We start from the raw sequence: 16074 nt of genomic DNA on the forward strand, positions 1-16074 counted from the left end.
TATGACTTATACATATAATCAGTTGTTATCGAATACGGTGACTCCTCTAGCACATAACTAAGATTTTTGGAAAGGAGAAAAAGAAAGATATGGTCAGTAACATTATGGTGGTTCACCACATCTATCAACCTTGTCAAGTTTGAACTTTTACCTCTTCTGGGAAGGGTACGTTTCTCTCCCATTTGGAGCCTCCAGGAGCAGTAGGAGCTATTGAGAAGAGCATTTTTGGGTTACTTTGGCGAAGGATGAAGGCCATAGATGCGCATCGCCAAAGTTGCAGCAATGGCCATTGGATGTCTTGAAATGCAAGTACTTACAGACATAAGGAATAGGATGAAAGTAGTAAGCCAGCGCCTTTTCGGTTTCACGTAACTGGCCGGCGACGATTCTTGGATTAGTTTCAGCCTTGTTTGCATCAAACATTGCTCTAATGATGACTTGTTTTTCACGACATTCTCTGCGTTGCCAATACCAGTCAGCGCTTAGACGAAGCGCTTTCCTATATAGTCTAGTCACGTATTGCCTGTGTGCTGGCGTGCCGAGCTGGAGGGCAGCTAATGACATTGTTGTTCTATAGACGGGTTGGTTTGAAGGTGCTTTTTTAGCGTGAAAAGGACAAGATGTAGCAAAGAAGAGCGATGCGCTAGATAAACATGGAGCAGAGGCAGTATGAATGTATTATTCACGTGTAAGTAGATCAAATATTATGGATAAAACACGTAAAGCATGTATCGCAATTTCTTCAAGACCAAGTGATAAAGCAGTTGCATCATCATGTTCTGAATTGTATGGTCACAACTGTCACTTCCTACTTGTAGTGGCTCCCAGCGTGTGGTATTCCGCAAGACCCTGCTGGTGTCCAGTTGGTTGATCGCCTGAATCACATCTGACAACCCTCAGTTGAAACAATCGTTCTTCGCAGTAACAAACGCAAGCAGCCTGTAAGAAGGAGCAGTTAAGCAGTCTGATTATATATTCTTAATTTTATACATCTGAAGAAACGCGACAAAACACGTCCAGTGGCATTCTCTGTCAAGTCAAACCAACCAAATAATCACAACCCCCGAACTCAAGTGATTTCCGCAACATTGAACAAGGAGGAACTAGCATAGAGAGGAACACTACTAGAGCACAAGGTATGTAGCATAGTAGTCACTGTGTAGAACTATTCCTAGTTCTCTTGGCTCCTCATTCTTGCCATTTCAAAATAAGAAATACCGTGCGCATATGGAATTGCCAAACACTTGTTGCCCTATTACTCTTATATTTCACTAACCACCAACCACTATTAGACTATTACTATATATATTCGCATCGGGCAATCAGACAGGCAAACTACAAACACTGTGGTTCTGCATGTCCTTTTGCTAATTTAATCAAGAGGGATCATGAAGGGGTTGAAAAACCGCGTGGTATGTACACTCTGACCTGGCCACAATCTCATATCTTTTCTTTGTCATCGTCGTTTTCTAACTTACTTCACTACCACCCCCTCCAATACACACACACATATACCCCACACACACAGCTGTCAAGAACAAAGCAACCTACCCCAGACACTGCAACAAACACCACTTCAACGACAAACAATAGCAATTTCAACATTCCCCCACAACAGCAGATACAACAACAGCCTACTCCTTCGGCTGCTCCAAACGTAAAGGCCAACAAGGTCGCTGCAGCTCCTTCTGCTACCTCTTCCTTATCACAACAACAGCAGTTTAATACCAAGGACTCGGCAAAGGCTACTACCACATCACCGACTTCATCTGCTGGAAGCATCCCAGCTAGTGTAAACACTTCGGCTTCAAACGCAAAGGCATCCATTTTCGGTAAAAAGGAAGAGTCGCGGCAGGGAAATATGGAAACGTCTATAAATTCAATCTCGGTAAATGAACATGAAAGATGTGCCTTTGACATTTTTTCGTTGAGCTGGATTTCACACAATCTCTAACTTTCTTGTTATACGCTAGCTTACAAAAGATGCATCAAAATCATCGGGATTGGGACATAAAGGAGCCGCTGGTGGCGAAGTGCCCAAATCTGGTGCTCTAAATCGTTTAAAAATGTCACCGAAAGATGCCATTCCTCTCAGTAAAACACCACGTAGACAACGATCGTCTAGGTTTCATGTTACAGAAAAGGTGGAATTGGAGAAGCTGGTTGGATTTAAAGGTGAATATATATTGTCTGAGAGGCATCCAGCGATGGCCTTGGAGTGTTTCTTTTCTCTTCATCGGTCCTTTCTTACCACTCCGTCACTAATTTCATTCAAATCATATAGATGTGGCGCCTGGTGAACGTCAAGATCTTTTTTTGAGAAAGATTGCTCAATGTTGTGTCTTGTTTGACTTTAATGATGCTCTGTCGGATCTAAAGGGCAAAGAGATAAAAAGGCAGACATTAACAGAATTGGTGGATTATATTACAAACAATCGTGGCGTTATTGCCGATGCTATATATCCTGAAGTCGTCAATATGGTATGTGAAGGGGAAAACACAAATCAAACCAGTGCTTGACTGACATGTAATACATTATGTTTTTGCTATTTTTCCCACATTAGTTTGCCATAAACCTCTTCCGAACGATACCACCACAAGTCAATCCCACAGGCGATGCCTTTGATCCAGAAGAAGACGAACCTGTATTAGAAATGGCTTGGCCACATCTTCAAATTGTATACGAATTCTTTTTGAGATTTATTGAATCTCCCGACTTCAACACCAACATTGCCAAAAAGTACATTGATCAGCACTTTATTCTTCAGGTATGTTGGAAATTGAATTTGGAATTATGTTGTTGTGATGTCTGTGAATGGAGGGAGCTGGAATTGCAATCGCGATGCCAGTAGAACCAGAAGTGACAATGTACTAAACAGCCCCTTTTTCAATTTCACATAGCTCTTAGACTTGTTTGACAGTGAAGATCCTCGTGAACGTGACTTTTTAAAGACAACACTACACAGGATTTACGGCAAATTCCTAAACCTACGAGCATTCATTCGTCGATCCATTAATAACGTATTCTTCCAATTCATTTACGAGAATGAACGACATAACGGTATAGCTGAGCTATTGGAAATCCTTGGATCTATCATCAATGGATTTGCACTACCACTTAAAGAAGAACATAAAGTGTTTTTGACTCGTGTCTTGATTCCACTGCACAAGGCAAAGAGTTTGACCCTTTATCATCCACAATTGGCATATTGTGTGGTACAGTTTTTAGAAAAGGACCCTTCGTTGACGGAAGAGGTATGTCGTGTTAAATAGTATTGTTGAATCGAGTCGTGCCGTATCAAGCTGGATCAGGCCGACAGGGTCATGACTGCGAAATTACCATTGGTTTTGCACGCTGTGTCTATCTTCACAGACGTTGAATTTCGAAGCGGACCAACGACAGTCTTGCAATCTAACTCTTTCCGCTCATCAACTAATAGGTCGTGTGTGGCCTTTTGAGGTTTTGGCCAAAGGTCAATAGTCCCAAAGAAGTCATGTTCTTAAACGAGATGGAAGAAATACTGGATGTAATTGAACCGCAAGAGTTTCAAAAGATACAAGTGCCACTCTTTCAACAATTGTCACGGTGTGTCTCTAGTCCGCACTTCCAGGTATAAAATGCATCAAAATTTGGTTTTTGTTGATGAATCATGGAAACTAATAGCAATTCTCTCTTCAGGTGGCAGAAAGAGCTCTATACTACTGGAATAACGACTACATCATCAACCTCATTGGCGACAATGCCTCAGTCATTCTTCCCATTGTCTTCTCCTCCCTGTACAGAAACTCAAAGACACATTGGAATAGGTAAAGAAAAGAACGAACATCGAACAATATGATTGCTCATTTCTAAACTCTGTCGTTTCTGTCGTAGAACAATCCATGGTCTTGTATACAATGCATTAAAGCTATTTATGGAAATTAGCCCTAAACTATTTGATGAATGCACCAACAAGTACAAGCAAACACGACAAATGTATGAGCAGGCATCTGGTGATAGTCTATAATTTTTCTCCTGCACATTCTAACACCTGCTTTCGTTATAAAAGGGAACGAAAGAGAGCCAAGGAACGCGACGAAGTCTGGACCAAGCTCGAATCAGTTGCTTCAACCAATGCCACCAAACTGTTGGCATCTGTCCCCTCAACACGAGCAGCAGCTATTCACATGCCAGTCCACATCCCAATCCCAATAGAACCAGCTCAAGACATGTATGAAGAACCAGAAACTGAAACTCCACATTCTGAGAATCATGAAGGTCAAGATGGTTTGGGTGAAACTAAAGTGAGTTAGTTATACGGTTATTGTTTTAACCTTGTTTTTGTTCTTGTTGAATCTGAATCTGACCCAATCCCCTTATTTCCAACAGCAATTCGAGGATCGTTCAACTCCACAACGATTCCGTAGAAAGTCTGTCCTGCCCGTTGACGAACAAGTTATGACTGAACTGTCTCGACACAAGTCACTAGAAGAGATGGTCACTGACAAGAACAAGGTCAATACTGCCATATCGGGATTGGACGATGATTGAGAAGGCTATTTTTTCACTATGAAACACCACCGCAACACGCACATCTTTAGTATTATAAATTTTTATACAGTAGTGACAGGATTAAAACGAAAAGCGAAGGCAATCGGATTTTTTTGGGGTAGGAGGAGATATTTGAAAACTTACAAGTGCTGATAGTAGTCATATATTTAAAGTACTGTTGTGTGTAAAAGGCAGGAGCGTTTTCAAATAGCAAAACTACTAGACCCAAAAACCAAAAACTTTGTGCATTCTATTCTGTGTATGTATGTGTGTCAATCCAACAGTATATTATTAAGCGTGAGCTGTTTATGACAATGGTGATGCGTCTGTAGATGATGGTTGTGATGCGTCTGCTGCTGTTTTTGATGCAAAGAATGAAATCAAGTCCTCTTCGTCACCAGTTACTTGATCTGATGGAAGCTGTACTGTAGTTTTGGAATCTTTTAGGAAATACTGGAGGAGGGCGTCTTTTGCTGCTCTTGTTTCAGCCATTTTTATCGAGCTTCCGTATCCTGTATGTGACGAGATGCGTTAAAAGTCAAGGTGTACAAAAAAATGCACACGGGTTGAGCTCCATCTGACGGACCTGCAGCCAAACCACTCGCTCACACATACCTTCTCCAACTTTAACATCCCCAGAATACATCCCCACAACAAATACCGGCGAATGACTCTGCCTACCAGTCTCTTTGACCAGTCTCGCAATCGGTCTCTCCCGCTTGAGAGTCCGGTATACTTGCGACAGCATGGCTTTTGGTTTGTTTATGACTATGAGGGACTCGAGGTCTATAACACGGGATAGGATGTGTGCCTTGATGAATTCCTTGGCGGGGGTTGGGCCCTTGGTTTCGTAGAGGGCGCCTACGAGGGCTTGCATTACACGGGATATAATGGGGGTTTCGCCGAGGGATGTTTCTTTGTCCATATACTAGGTGTGAATGGCAGAGTATTAGGGTGGCAAATGAGAAAGTTGATTACTCGTCAAGTTAGGATTGTCGTTCGTTCAAGAGGGCTTTTTTCTACTTTGGAATGTCTCTCGGCATATAGCCAAAAAAAAGACGATACACAAGCAAGCAATGGTCTGCAACTTAACATACCTTCCATCTCATAACACGCTGCACACCCAGTCCACGTCCAACCTTAGCAAGAGCAGCCAACCCGACATACGCATCCACAGCCTCCTCCAAATCATCCCCAGCCAGATTCCGATACCTCCATGCAATCCACTCTGTAATATACATTCTCAGCAGCGATTCCCCAACCACCGCAAACCGATCATTTACATCTGTCGGTGGTAATGGACTCAATGCTGGCAACCCACTTGTCGTATTACTACTATTACTACTATTATAAGGACCACGGTATGACCGATGCGTCAGTGCACGCACCAGCACATCGGTGTCTAGATGCGACAGGCCTGTTCGAGCTATAAAGGCAGCGACTCGAGCCTTGTATTCTTCTGGTGATGTGGAAGATGGTGTTGGAGGACGAGATATTGGAGCGGGCTGGATGTGGTGTATGGGGAGGGGGAATTTGAGAGCGAGTTTCTTTGCTAGGTTTTTCTGTGCGAGGGCTTCAGAGGGGAAGTTGCGATGTTGGTGATGGTTTGATGGTATGAGTGGGATGTGGGGGGATGATGATGTGCGTGTTGATGATAAATATACTGTTGGAAAATGAGTGGGATGGACGAATTAGTCAGTTTAATAATGTGTAGGCATGCGATGCTTGATATTCGCGAAGGTGTGGGTTTTTTTTTTCATTGAGCAACTCTAGTTCGTGGCAATTGGTGTACAGTCAATCGAGTTATGCGCTTACCAGACATGCGATGTGCATGATGATTCACATTCCTACTAGCTTCTCTCACGCTCATTCTGCTCTCTGTCTAGTTTTTTTTGTTTCCTAAGACGGTAAAAATTTAAGTTACCTAGTAAGAGTTACAAGACGTGATTTGCATCGAAGAGGAGGATTGCAATACGATTTAATGCTATATCTGCCTCGATTTCATGGCTCCAACACGAAAATCAACGTGTTGTGGGGTTGTTTTCAACCAAAGTGTCCCAGATTTGAGTCATTCGCCCAAGACACAACCTCGCTAAGAGACAAGGAGGGCAACCAGCTCAAATCTCGTGAATTGGCTCAAGATTCCTCAATCTTGTAATATCCTACTGCGATCGGTTATGCTTTCTCCTCGAATTTCATGGAATAGAATTGCCATCAACACTGGCATTCAAGACCTACGTTTTGCACTAAGAGCAAGAACAAAGGCGTGCAAGCTAATGGAAAAACGTCTAAAAACTGGTCTGAAACGGCGCAGAGTCCACACCTCACCAGCCCTCACACTCGGACTACATTGCCAACCCAAATCCTATCGGCAGCACAGAAACAATCGAAGCTCTCCCTAAAAACAAAAAACAGTGTCGTAAACCATGGGACGACGAGGTCGAGTAGGCAATGATAACGCAATGCGAGGAATGGACACCAAAGTCGTTCGACATTACGAGAGTCAATACCGTGGTACCCGTTTCATTACAATCTTGGTCAATCTCATTCAATTGGTAGGTTCCTGACTCTTATTTGGGAGCTAGAGGTCATTGTTGTTGGCATCCAAAGACATCGTTGATGAATTGCATTGTCATCCGAAGGCTCCCCTATTGATGAATCTCAAAACATTTAGGTCACCGTAGCAGTCAGTGTATATTACGCCACAATGAGCTCCAACAGCTACTACAGTTTGGTGCAACTATTAGAGATGGTGTGCCCTCTACTATGTTTTGTAGCCATGTTCAGATTCGATATGGAAGACAAGGAGAAGGCTGCCTTCTTATGGGTCGAGTGTAGCAGGATCTTCTTTATGGTACGTGTAGAATAACGTCAGAGTCGGTTCAACCGGATGTTAACTCCTTACACGCATAGTTCTGCTTCTTTTGTGTTATATCTTCTGGAGTCAACATTTACTTGATACTCATACGATTCGGATTTGTCGCAATAAGTGTATCTGATCCAACCGCAAACCAAATCTTGTATGGAAATCCAAATGGCACTGTCTATGGATTCAGTTTCGCCACGATACTAAAAGTAACGCCATGTGTTATGGTCGGTGCCAATCTTATCGGTCTTGCCCTGGGAATATTCTGGCACCGAAAGTCTATTCATCGTGCCATACCATGTAAGTTTTCGTAAATGATTCTAGTGTTTTTTCATATATTACAATTCATGAGGGTTGATCACCTATTTGTCTAACTGCTTCCCCACTTTTTGACGTTTGATACTCCAGTCCACGGCTTTTCATAATCTTTTCCAACCCCTTTACTATGTGATCAAATATAACCATATGTTTTATACCTGTTGCACGTTCATGTACCTCGACAAGCCCTTCCTGTTCCAGTTTCTTTCCAAGCACAATCACATATGGGTAGCCCACTAGCGCAGCATCCTTCATCTTATACCCAAATCTCGCGACACTGTTACCCCGATCATCCAATATTACATCATTTGGCATCCGTTGAGCAACCAGTTCGATTACTCGTCTGGCTATTGGTTCGCTCAACAAATCAGGAACAGAGGGTACTATACATGCTGTATACGGTGCAAGTGCATCGGGCCATACGAGTCCCTGATCATCTTTACATATTTCAGATACGGCTCCAATAACTCGCGATACTCCAATTCCGTAGCACCCCATTACGAAATGCTCGTCCTTGTTTTGTGATGAGCGGAATGTGGCGTTTAGTGGTACTGAATATCGAGTTCCCAAGTAGAATGTATGGCCGACCTCTATAGCTTTGTGACCTTTGAGTTTATTGGTTTTACAAGATGGACATCCTTCACCATGTTCAGCTTCCCTGAAATCATCTAGAATCATCGAGGAGTCGTCAGGTAGCTTTGGTAAAACCGCCGAATCTACAGCGATGACCACATTCTCCGCTTTTGTCACTAGCTCTTCAATCTGATTAGGCAGCAATCGTTCCAGCAATATCAGTGACTTGTGCAATTTAGGATGTTTCTTGATTTTTATACTATTCGGTTTGTCTCCTGGTCGTAGCAATACCAACACAACATTCTTGTATGATGCATCTGCACAGACGTGCAGGTCTGTGAGCTTAGACAAGAATTGCGAGTCTTTTGGTAGCACATTTTGATTTACACCGGTGGTGTTTGATGGGTTTGGGATTGCTTCTATCGGTATGGATCGTGCTCGTTCTACGTTGGCTGCATAACCACAGGATCCACAAGCTAGTACGGTATCCTCACCAGCTAACAAGGTGTTTTTTAATGTGAGAACACGATAGGTGTATAGCTTCGAAGGTGGTTTTCTCTACCTTCTGATGCATAGTGATACTCATGTGATCGTGTGCCACCGATATTTCCAGTATCAGCTTCAGCCTACGGGAGAAAACAGTTGGCAAACAAATCTAGCTGACCGCTACCAGATGTATGACATCCACTCCGCACGCGTCACACATACATACCGTAGTGAAAGGCACTCCAATTCTGGTAAACACACGATTGTATGCGTCACAGACGTGATCATATGTCTGCAGTGCCGCAACCTCACCCAAATCAAACGTGTACAAATCCTTCATCAATAATTCACGACCACGTAGTAATCCGCCTCGCGGCCTGAGTTCATCTCTATGTTTGCGACCTACATTTTGGTGTGAATACGCAAAGCGAAGAAAGCCAACTTTCGGTCACGCATGATACCTATTTGGTAGAGTCGAAGTGGTAACTGTCGATGTGACGATACTGATGATGCCACTAGTTGGGTGATTTCTTCTTCGTGTGTTGGAGCCAATACAAACTTGCTCTTCTTGCGATCTTGTAGTTGAAACATCTAGAACGATTTGATCGTGTTAGCTTCGGCTATGTTGCGTTTTTTGGTTGTTGTGACATACTTCAGCACCCGTCGATGCTAGCCTTCCAGACTTTTCCCAAGCATCTACTGGTAGCAATGTCGGTAGAGATAGCTTCTGGCCACCTACATGTTGGCTAGGAATGAGCGAAAAGAAGAGTGGATTGTACAGAGGCAAAAGCACCTATTCGTTGCATCTCCTCATCAATGATCCGTTCTAGCTTGGCCAATACGCGTAAACCAAGAGGTAAAAACGTGAAAACACCAGCAGAGGACTATGGAACTATGAGTGAGTTCAAAGGCTAAAAAACCTGGAAGCAGGATGGTACCTGGCGTAAGAATCCAGCACGAACAAGATAATCATGGCCAGATGTAACACGTGCATCGGATCCAGTAGATGGCGCCTCCGAATAGCTTGGTACAAAGACGGATGACAGCCTTGTAATAGGCTTGCGTATATAAAATATTAGATGTTGACCATCGTTCCGTTAAATTGCACGGTTTGTTTCAGAGAGACTTACAGGATCTGGAGCCGTGCTATAGCTTCGAATACACGTGCACCATCTCCTTGCAGCTCGTGACATTTTTTGTATGTTTTTCAGAAGCTTGCCCAATCTTTGACCAAAACACCTAACGAAGGATGAGGTTTGGATTAATTGACGATACGACGGATGACGAGGCTGATAGCATACCAACTAATGCCAAAAGTCGGTCTTCTCCTACTAGTCCCTCTGGCTCTCCTTCAAAGTATGTACCGTCCCGTTGTTGGCAGCATTGTAAATGTTTCATCAACCGTAGTGTACTAAATCTATTTACATGATTTATCAACTTAGGTCACGTATAAAAAGAGATGACCGACTGTTCCTCAAAGCTGTAAAGGCGCATGCTATGCCAGATCCACTTCAAGCATTCGAGGCTGTATTGTCTGATCAAGCTTGGGTACATTCTTGTTGGGAATTTCTGAAAATAATGATTGGATTTTTGATTATTTATATCTATCGTCTCACTCTTTCATGTTTTAATGAATGCAGAGAGCCGTGGAGGCCAAAGCTTCTGTAACTTCTAACCACGTCAATGGAAATGCCTCGCAAGCCTCGGCACTATCTAAAGATGATATGGAATTGACAAAGAAACTGGCTGAAATGAGTCTTCAGAGGTGAGCTTCCTGTGCCGTCGTTACAATGATGTTTATTCTATAAAAGCGTTCACATCTCATCTCCCAACCAAACGATCCTTAATATATAGTCAGCAAAGAGTCGCAGATAGGCAAGCTCAGGCCCTCGCAAAATCTAAGACACTTAAGGATGTAGGTCCAAAGCATTGATCCTTTTTTTACAAGAAGTGGAGTCTCACTCTCAAATCTCGAACACAGGGCGTGGAAAAAGTCATTCGAATGACGCAAGATATACTCGCAGCTCAAGAATCAAAAATACGTGAAGCTCATGAACAGAAAGAAAAGGACAAACAAGCTAAAGCTAATGCCTTAGTAGAGGAGGCTCGACGAGCACAAGCTGTTGAACAACAGGCATTAGAACAGCAACAGGCTGCAGCCCTACAGGCTCAGCAGGTAGAGGCACAGAAGCAACAGCAGCTGGAAGCAGAACGACAAGCTAGGCAGCAGGCTCAACGGGCTCAGGCACAACAGCAAAACCAAGCTCCACAACCATCTGCTGCTTCAACTGTTTCCAGGCCATCATCAGCTGTATGTGATTGAGTATTATTGATAAGTCTATCGAAGGTAGATTTATTCTCTAAACTACGATTTCTTTTTATCTCAGTCTGTAGGAGATCGTAGCACTCCGTCTGCAATCGCAGCAGCCCAGCCATTCTTGGAACTTGTCACTGTGAGTTTGTGTTTACGCATCCCAACAGGAATCTATCGAGTCCTTTTTCTAACTCCTCTATGGATCAAATTTAGAGAATCAAAACGCAGGTCAAACCAGAACTCTTGTCAAACCTCCAAAACCGAAACACATTCTTCCAACACAAAATGATGATGGCTAGAAAGGTTACAGTTGTGAAGAATTCGAAGGCCAAAGTGCTCGAAGTGGTATGTGCCCTATCTAAATTGGTTTTTTTGCAGTCTGGACGAGTCACTAAATATCTTCCCATTGTTCAGGGAAGAGAATTGTCAAGAGAATTGGATGTTGGCAAATCTAGTTCATCGCAAATGTATGAAGTGCTAATGTACAAGTTGGCTAGAAAGATCACGGTATGATTTCCTTCGACCATTTCACCTTTTTTTGGGTTGCTGACCATTCAAATATAGAGACAAGCCGAACTGGAAGTAGCTGATAATCCCGCTTTCTCCTTCCCATTGGCGTTTGTTGCCATCATAGTAATGGTAAAGCATGAGCCATTCATACGAGTTTTACTGGGTCATTTGATGCGAAGATGCCCATATGTCGTGCCTAGATACGTTGAGAAGTTCAAGGTATGCAGTGTCATGTGCAACGGTGTTTTTTGGACTGAAATTTGACTGGTCCAACCTGTCTGAATCTACGCTTCCGATCGTTGACAGGGACAATCAGAAGAAGAGTATAGAAAAGAGGCTGGATATTTGAAAACTGATGAGAATGAATATGAATCTGAAACGAAATATGTCCGTCGTATGTGTGGTATAATCTATCTATACGCTGCCATTGTTGCTACCCCTCATCGTACGTTGGATGTGAGATTTTTAGGTGAACTATCAATCACTCTTTTCCTCCCTTTTTCTTCCAGCGAAAAATCCACATCCCATATCTAATGGATGGACGTGGTTGGCTCGAATGGTGAATATTAAACCTAGGGCTATTACACCGCATCTCCTTCACGCCTTTTTGAAAGTAAGATGACAAGCTTACCTGCAAAATATTGGTACTTTTGATGGTGCGTGTGCTGACTCTAAACGATGTATGATTAGATTGTTGGCAATCGGCTCTTGCAAACATATGGGACTCAAGCCATCAAGCTCGTCCAGCTTATACGTGATCAAGTAGTTCCTGCAGTACCAAAAGACTCACAGGATGCTTTGGCTGCTTCGAATCACTTGTTGGTCTTTTTCGAAAGAGTCGAACGTGATGGAACGATACCGGCACATGAAGGAAGTGAATGGGAGTTACCCCAATAACAGAAAGAATGGAACACAAACTGTAAATACTACTCATATATATTCTATATACGCTGTATTTGCAAATACATCGTCATCTACGGATTAGGAAAGGTGTTAACACTATTAAAAATGAGGACGAATTTGAATGGAACTTTGAAATTCTTATAGTATTAGAAACAGTCAGAAGCACCAGAAGATCAGGCTCTTGTTTTGAGGAGGTTCGGGTTGCGGTCGCGACGCGTGCATCGAGTCGTTTGGAATGGTTAGATGTTTAGATTTGAAATTATAATAGATTGTTAACGATATTAACGATACGCGATGTTCACTGAATCATTCTGAACTCGCTGCACAGTCCAACACCGCACTCCATCCAAACATCCAATACTACAAACTTCGCATTTAGCAGAACATACAGAAACAAGACGAAATATGACAGAAGCCGGCCCAGCACCCAGTAAGCGAGCCTTCAAGGACAAGGAAAAGCCAGCTGAAGTTCGAGGAAGCAACATTGTCGCAGCAAGAGGTACTTTCCCGTCGTTCTGCACAGTTTGCATTTTAGACAGTCCATTATGCATCAGTCATGATGGATGACTTGTTCTGATGATGATTTATATTTCCCATAGCTGTCGCTGATGCCGTACGAACGAGCTTGGGTCCAAAAGGAATGGACAAGATGGTATAAATCATTTCCTTCATTTTCCACAAATTGCGAATCTAGAGGAATTGACGAACCAATCTAGATCCAATCTGGAAATGGAGAGGTCATTATAACTAACGATGGTGCTACTATATTGAAGCACATGTCTGTCATGCATCCAGCCGCTAGAATGGTAACAGATCTGTCTATTTTTCACGCAACGGTCTGAAAGTATATTCGTTCGTCCTTTTCCCTCAATCTCTATCCATGTATTCTAGTTGGTGGATTTATCTGCTGCACAGGATGTAGAAGCTGGTGATGGAACCACATCAGTCGTTGTTCTCGCTGGTAGTTTGTTGACTGCTGCTGAACGATTACTAGAAAAGGGTACGAAAGCTATAACCCTTAACTCGAATATTCTCAATCCATACTAACTCTTGCTTTTTATTTAATTCTCAACCTTTAGGAATCCATCCTACCACAATCGCCGAATCCTTTCAACGTGCTGCTGCCAAATCTACTGAATATTTAACGGCCATGTCTACCAAGTTGGAATTAAGTGACAGGGAATCCCTCTTGAAGAGTGCTACTACCTCATTAAACTCAAAGGTATTGAATCATCCTCCGGAATACTTGCATTCTTAATGCATATCGAACTGAACAAGCATCTTTTGATCAGATTGTATCTCAATACTCATCCTTGTTGGCTCCCATTGCTGTCGACTCTGTATTGCGAGTCATTGATTCAGCTACTGCCACTAATGTTGACCTCAAAGACATTCGCCTTGTAACCAAAGTTGGAGGAACCATTGACGACACTGAATTGATTGATGGTCTAGTCTTGACTCAAAATGTCATCAAGAGTGCTGGTGGACCAACAAGAGTAGAAAAGGCCAAGATTGGTTTGATTCAGTTCTGCTTGTCTCCACCGAAACCTGATGTACGTGTTGTCGAAAAGCCCCCCCCCCCCCCCAAACGAAACTATCACCTATACTTCATGTGTTAACATTTCTGCAACCATTTAGATGGACAATCAGATTGTGGTAAACGATTACCGTCAAATGGACAAGATCTTGAAGGAAGAACGTCAGTACTTGTTGGACATGTGTAAAAAGATCAAAAAGGCCGGATGCAATGTCCTCTTCATCCAAAAGTCCATCTTGCGAGATGCTGTGAATGACTTGTCTCTGCACTTCTTGTCTAAACTCAAGATCTTGGCCATCAAGGAGATCGAACGTGATGAGGTTGAATTCATCTGCAAGGTATAATGCATTACTTTAGTCATTTTTTGGCCTTCGTTCCTTCCCACGTTTGGGCTAACACCCGTTTCATCCTAGTCTACTGGTGCCAAACCTATTGCCGACATCAACTCCTTCACTGAAGACAAACTCGGCTATGCTGAATTGGTAGAAGAAGTATCCACAGCTGGAGCCAAAGTCGTCAAGGTCACTGGAGTAAAGAATGCAGGAAAGACAGTATCTGTCTTGATTCACGGTGCCAATCAACTGGTATTGGAAGAAGCTGAACGATCCTTCCATGACGCTCTCTGTGTCATTCGATGCTTGGTCAAGAAGAAGGCTCTCATAGCTGGAGGCGGTGCTCCCGAAATAGAAGTCAGTCAAAGACTCATGGAGTATGCCAAGACCTTGAAGGGTATGGAAGCATACTGCTTTGAGGCATTCGCTGAAGCTTTGGAAGTCATTCCCATCACCTTGTCGGAGAATGCTGGTCTCAACCCCATATCTATTGTAACTGAACTGCGAAATCGTCATGCCAAGGGTGAAAAGACTGCTGGTATCAACGTTCGCAAGGTATTATTGGAAATCTTGATTCGGTTCAAGATGGAAAGTATGCTGACTCTGAATTTGTTCGCAACAGGGCACCATTTCCAATATCTTGGATGAGAACGTCATTCAGCCTCTATTGGTGTCTACTAGTGCGATTGAGCTCGCAGCCGAGACTGTAAAGATGATTATGAAGATTGACGACATTGTAAGTCCTTGATATGGAAGTTCTTCATCGACCGTTTGCTCACCTTCCTTCACATCGAACATAGGTCTCGACACGTTAGAATACTCTAGGCACATTCGTATTAAGGTATATACCGCATAAAATGTAAGATAGGCGTAAAATATACAGCTTTCGCAGAAATCTGGGTTTTTGGATGTTTGTGCGTTCAAGAATGCGAATTCAGGTCTAAGTCAAGCGAATAGGAAGAAGAGGATACTTGCTGCAGTAAATATGAACTCCTTGCGGATCGATATTATACCAGTTACATGAGCTCTGGAGTTGTAAGGCGTTGAGTGGCAAAGCAAATGCACGGTGTTGAAGTTTTTTAGGGCTGCTGGCAATGAATATACAGACGTAAAGATAGTCGAAATCGTTGGTTTTAGTCAGTTTTATCAATCCCTGTTCGTTTTGGAATACGTGGCGTTCCATTGGCCGTGTTTTGGCCACTTTTAATTTTTTTTTTGGTTCTTACACATTTCTTTGGACAGTGCTTAAAACAACGGAAAGCACCAACGACGAGAAGGGTAAGGTCTCGTAGTCGCCTCAGTCGAAATTTAAGTCTACTTGGTCTTCTCTAGGCCTCTAAGGCCTCTGATACTTATAAGTGTTATTCAAAACACTATTTGCCGCAGTTTTGGCTTTTTCGGCATGTTGGGAAAAGTACATGCTACCAGAGACCCAAAGACGATGCATTTGCATCTTTCCAACCGTTAGAGAGCTTCCACCTGACTAGTTTTTGACTGCGACTCTCCGTTTTAGGGAATTTGTTGAGCCCAAGGTTGATGATGCTGAAAAGTTTGAAGTGGTAAACACTATAACATTCTGGGCCACTGCCATTTTGATCACGTCCGTCGCCATTCATACCTTCAATCCACCATTTTATTGGCATATCTACCAAACGATTACGATTATTGACAAAGTACACGAAACAAAAGAGATTGCTGGATGCT

General features: G+C 42.9%; 7 protein-coding genes across 7 annotated transcripts; 4 read left to right on the plus strand and 3 right to left on the minus strand.

Moving 5' to 3' along the window:
* Positions 1–18: 18 nt before the first annotated feature.
* Positions 19–564, minus strand: SmJEL517_g03729 (uncharacterized protein; the record flags this gene model as incomplete). The annotated part of the gene is made up of 3 exons (XM_031169657.1): positions 19–57; positions 152–207; positions 318–564. 3 exons carry the CDS (start codon positions 562–564, stop codon positions 19–21), a joined length of 342 nt encoding a protein of 113 aa, XP_031024376.1.
* An 824-nt stretch (positions 565–1388) lies between these two features.
* SmJEL517_g03730 (uncharacterized protein) lies at positions 1389–4531 on the plus strand (the record flags this gene model as incomplete). Its single annotated transcript, XM_031169658.1, has 11 exons — positions 1389–1412; positions 1529–1888; positions 1974–2175; positions 2285–2481; positions 2565–2768; positions 2902–3255; positions 3441–3611; positions 3680–3807; positions 3875–3976; positions 4050–4284; positions 4370–4531. 11 exons carry the CDS (start codon positions 1389–1391, stop codon positions 4529–4531), a joined length of 2139 nt encoding a protein of 712 aa, XP_031024312.1.
* Positions 4532–4837: 306 nt separating this feature from the next.
* SmJEL517_g03731 (uncharacterized protein) lies at positions 4838–6401 on the minus strand (the record flags this gene model as incomplete). The annotated part of the gene is made up of 4 exons (XM_031169659.1): positions 4838–5043; positions 5147–5459; positions 5629–6194; positions 6347–6401. The coding sequence occupies 4 exons, from the start codon at positions 6399–6401 to the stop codon at positions 4838–4840; spliced, it is 1140 nt and encodes a 379-aa protein (XP_031024313.1).
* A 556-nt stretch (positions 6402–6957) lies between these two features.
* Positions 6958–7711, plus strand: SmJEL517_g03732 (uncharacterized protein; the record flags this gene model as incomplete). Its single annotated transcript, XM_031169660.1, has 3 exons — positions 6958–7086; positions 7206–7385; positions 7445–7711. The coding sequence occupies 3 exons, from the start codon at positions 6958–6960 to the stop codon at positions 7709–7711; spliced, it is 576 nt and encodes a 191-aa protein (XP_031024314.1).
* Positions 7712–7742: 31 nt separating this feature from the next.
* On the minus strand, positions 7743–9967 carry AIM10 (proline---tRNA ligase; the record flags this gene model as incomplete). The annotated part of the gene is made up of 8 exons (XM_031169661.1): positions 7743–8785; positions 8851–8914; positions 9001–9176; positions 9236–9365; positions 9427–9509; positions 9568–9658; positions 9713–9832; positions 9905–9967. The coding sequence occupies 8 exons, from the start codon at positions 9965–9967 to the stop codon at positions 7743–7745; spliced, it is 1770 nt and encodes a 589-aa protein (XP_031024315.1).
* A 56-nt stretch (positions 9968–10023) lies between these two features.
* SmJEL517_g03734 (uncharacterized protein) lies at positions 10024–12495 on the plus strand (the record flags this gene model as incomplete). Its single annotated transcript, XM_031169662.1, has 12 exons — positions 10024–10130; positions 10217–10322; positions 10415–10539; positions 10629–10689; positions 10756–11085; positions 11162–11227; positions 11302–11433; positions 11503–11595; positions 11653–11817; positions 11905–12043; positions 12108–12211; positions 12289–12495. The coding sequence occupies 12 exons, from the start codon at positions 10024–10026 to the stop codon at positions 12493–12495; spliced, it is 1635 nt and encodes a 544-aa protein (XP_031024308.1).
* Positions 12496–12906: 411 nt separating this feature from the next.
* Positions 12907–15185, plus strand: SmJEL517_g03735 (uncharacterized protein; the record flags this gene model as incomplete). Its single annotated transcript, XM_031169663.1, has 10 exons — positions 12907–13000; positions 13101–13153; positions 13218–13307; positions 13393–13501; positions 13581–13723; positions 13794–14054; positions 14140–14376; positions 14452–14925; positions 14993–15106; positions 15171–15185. The coding sequence occupies 10 exons, from the start codon at positions 12907–12909 to the stop codon at positions 15183–15185; spliced, it is 1590 nt and encodes a 529-aa protein (XP_031024309.1).
* Positions 15186–16074: the final 889 nt, after the last annotated feature.

This window comes from Synchytrium microbalum, assembly GCF_006535985.1.
Source record: "Synchytrium microbalum strain JEL517 chromosome Unknown SmJEL517_scf0021, whole genome shotgun sequence".
Taxonomy (NCBI): domain Eukaryota; kingdom Fungi; phylum Chytridiomycota; class Chytridiomycetes; order Synchytriales; family Synchytriaceae; genus Synchytrium; species Synchytrium microbalum.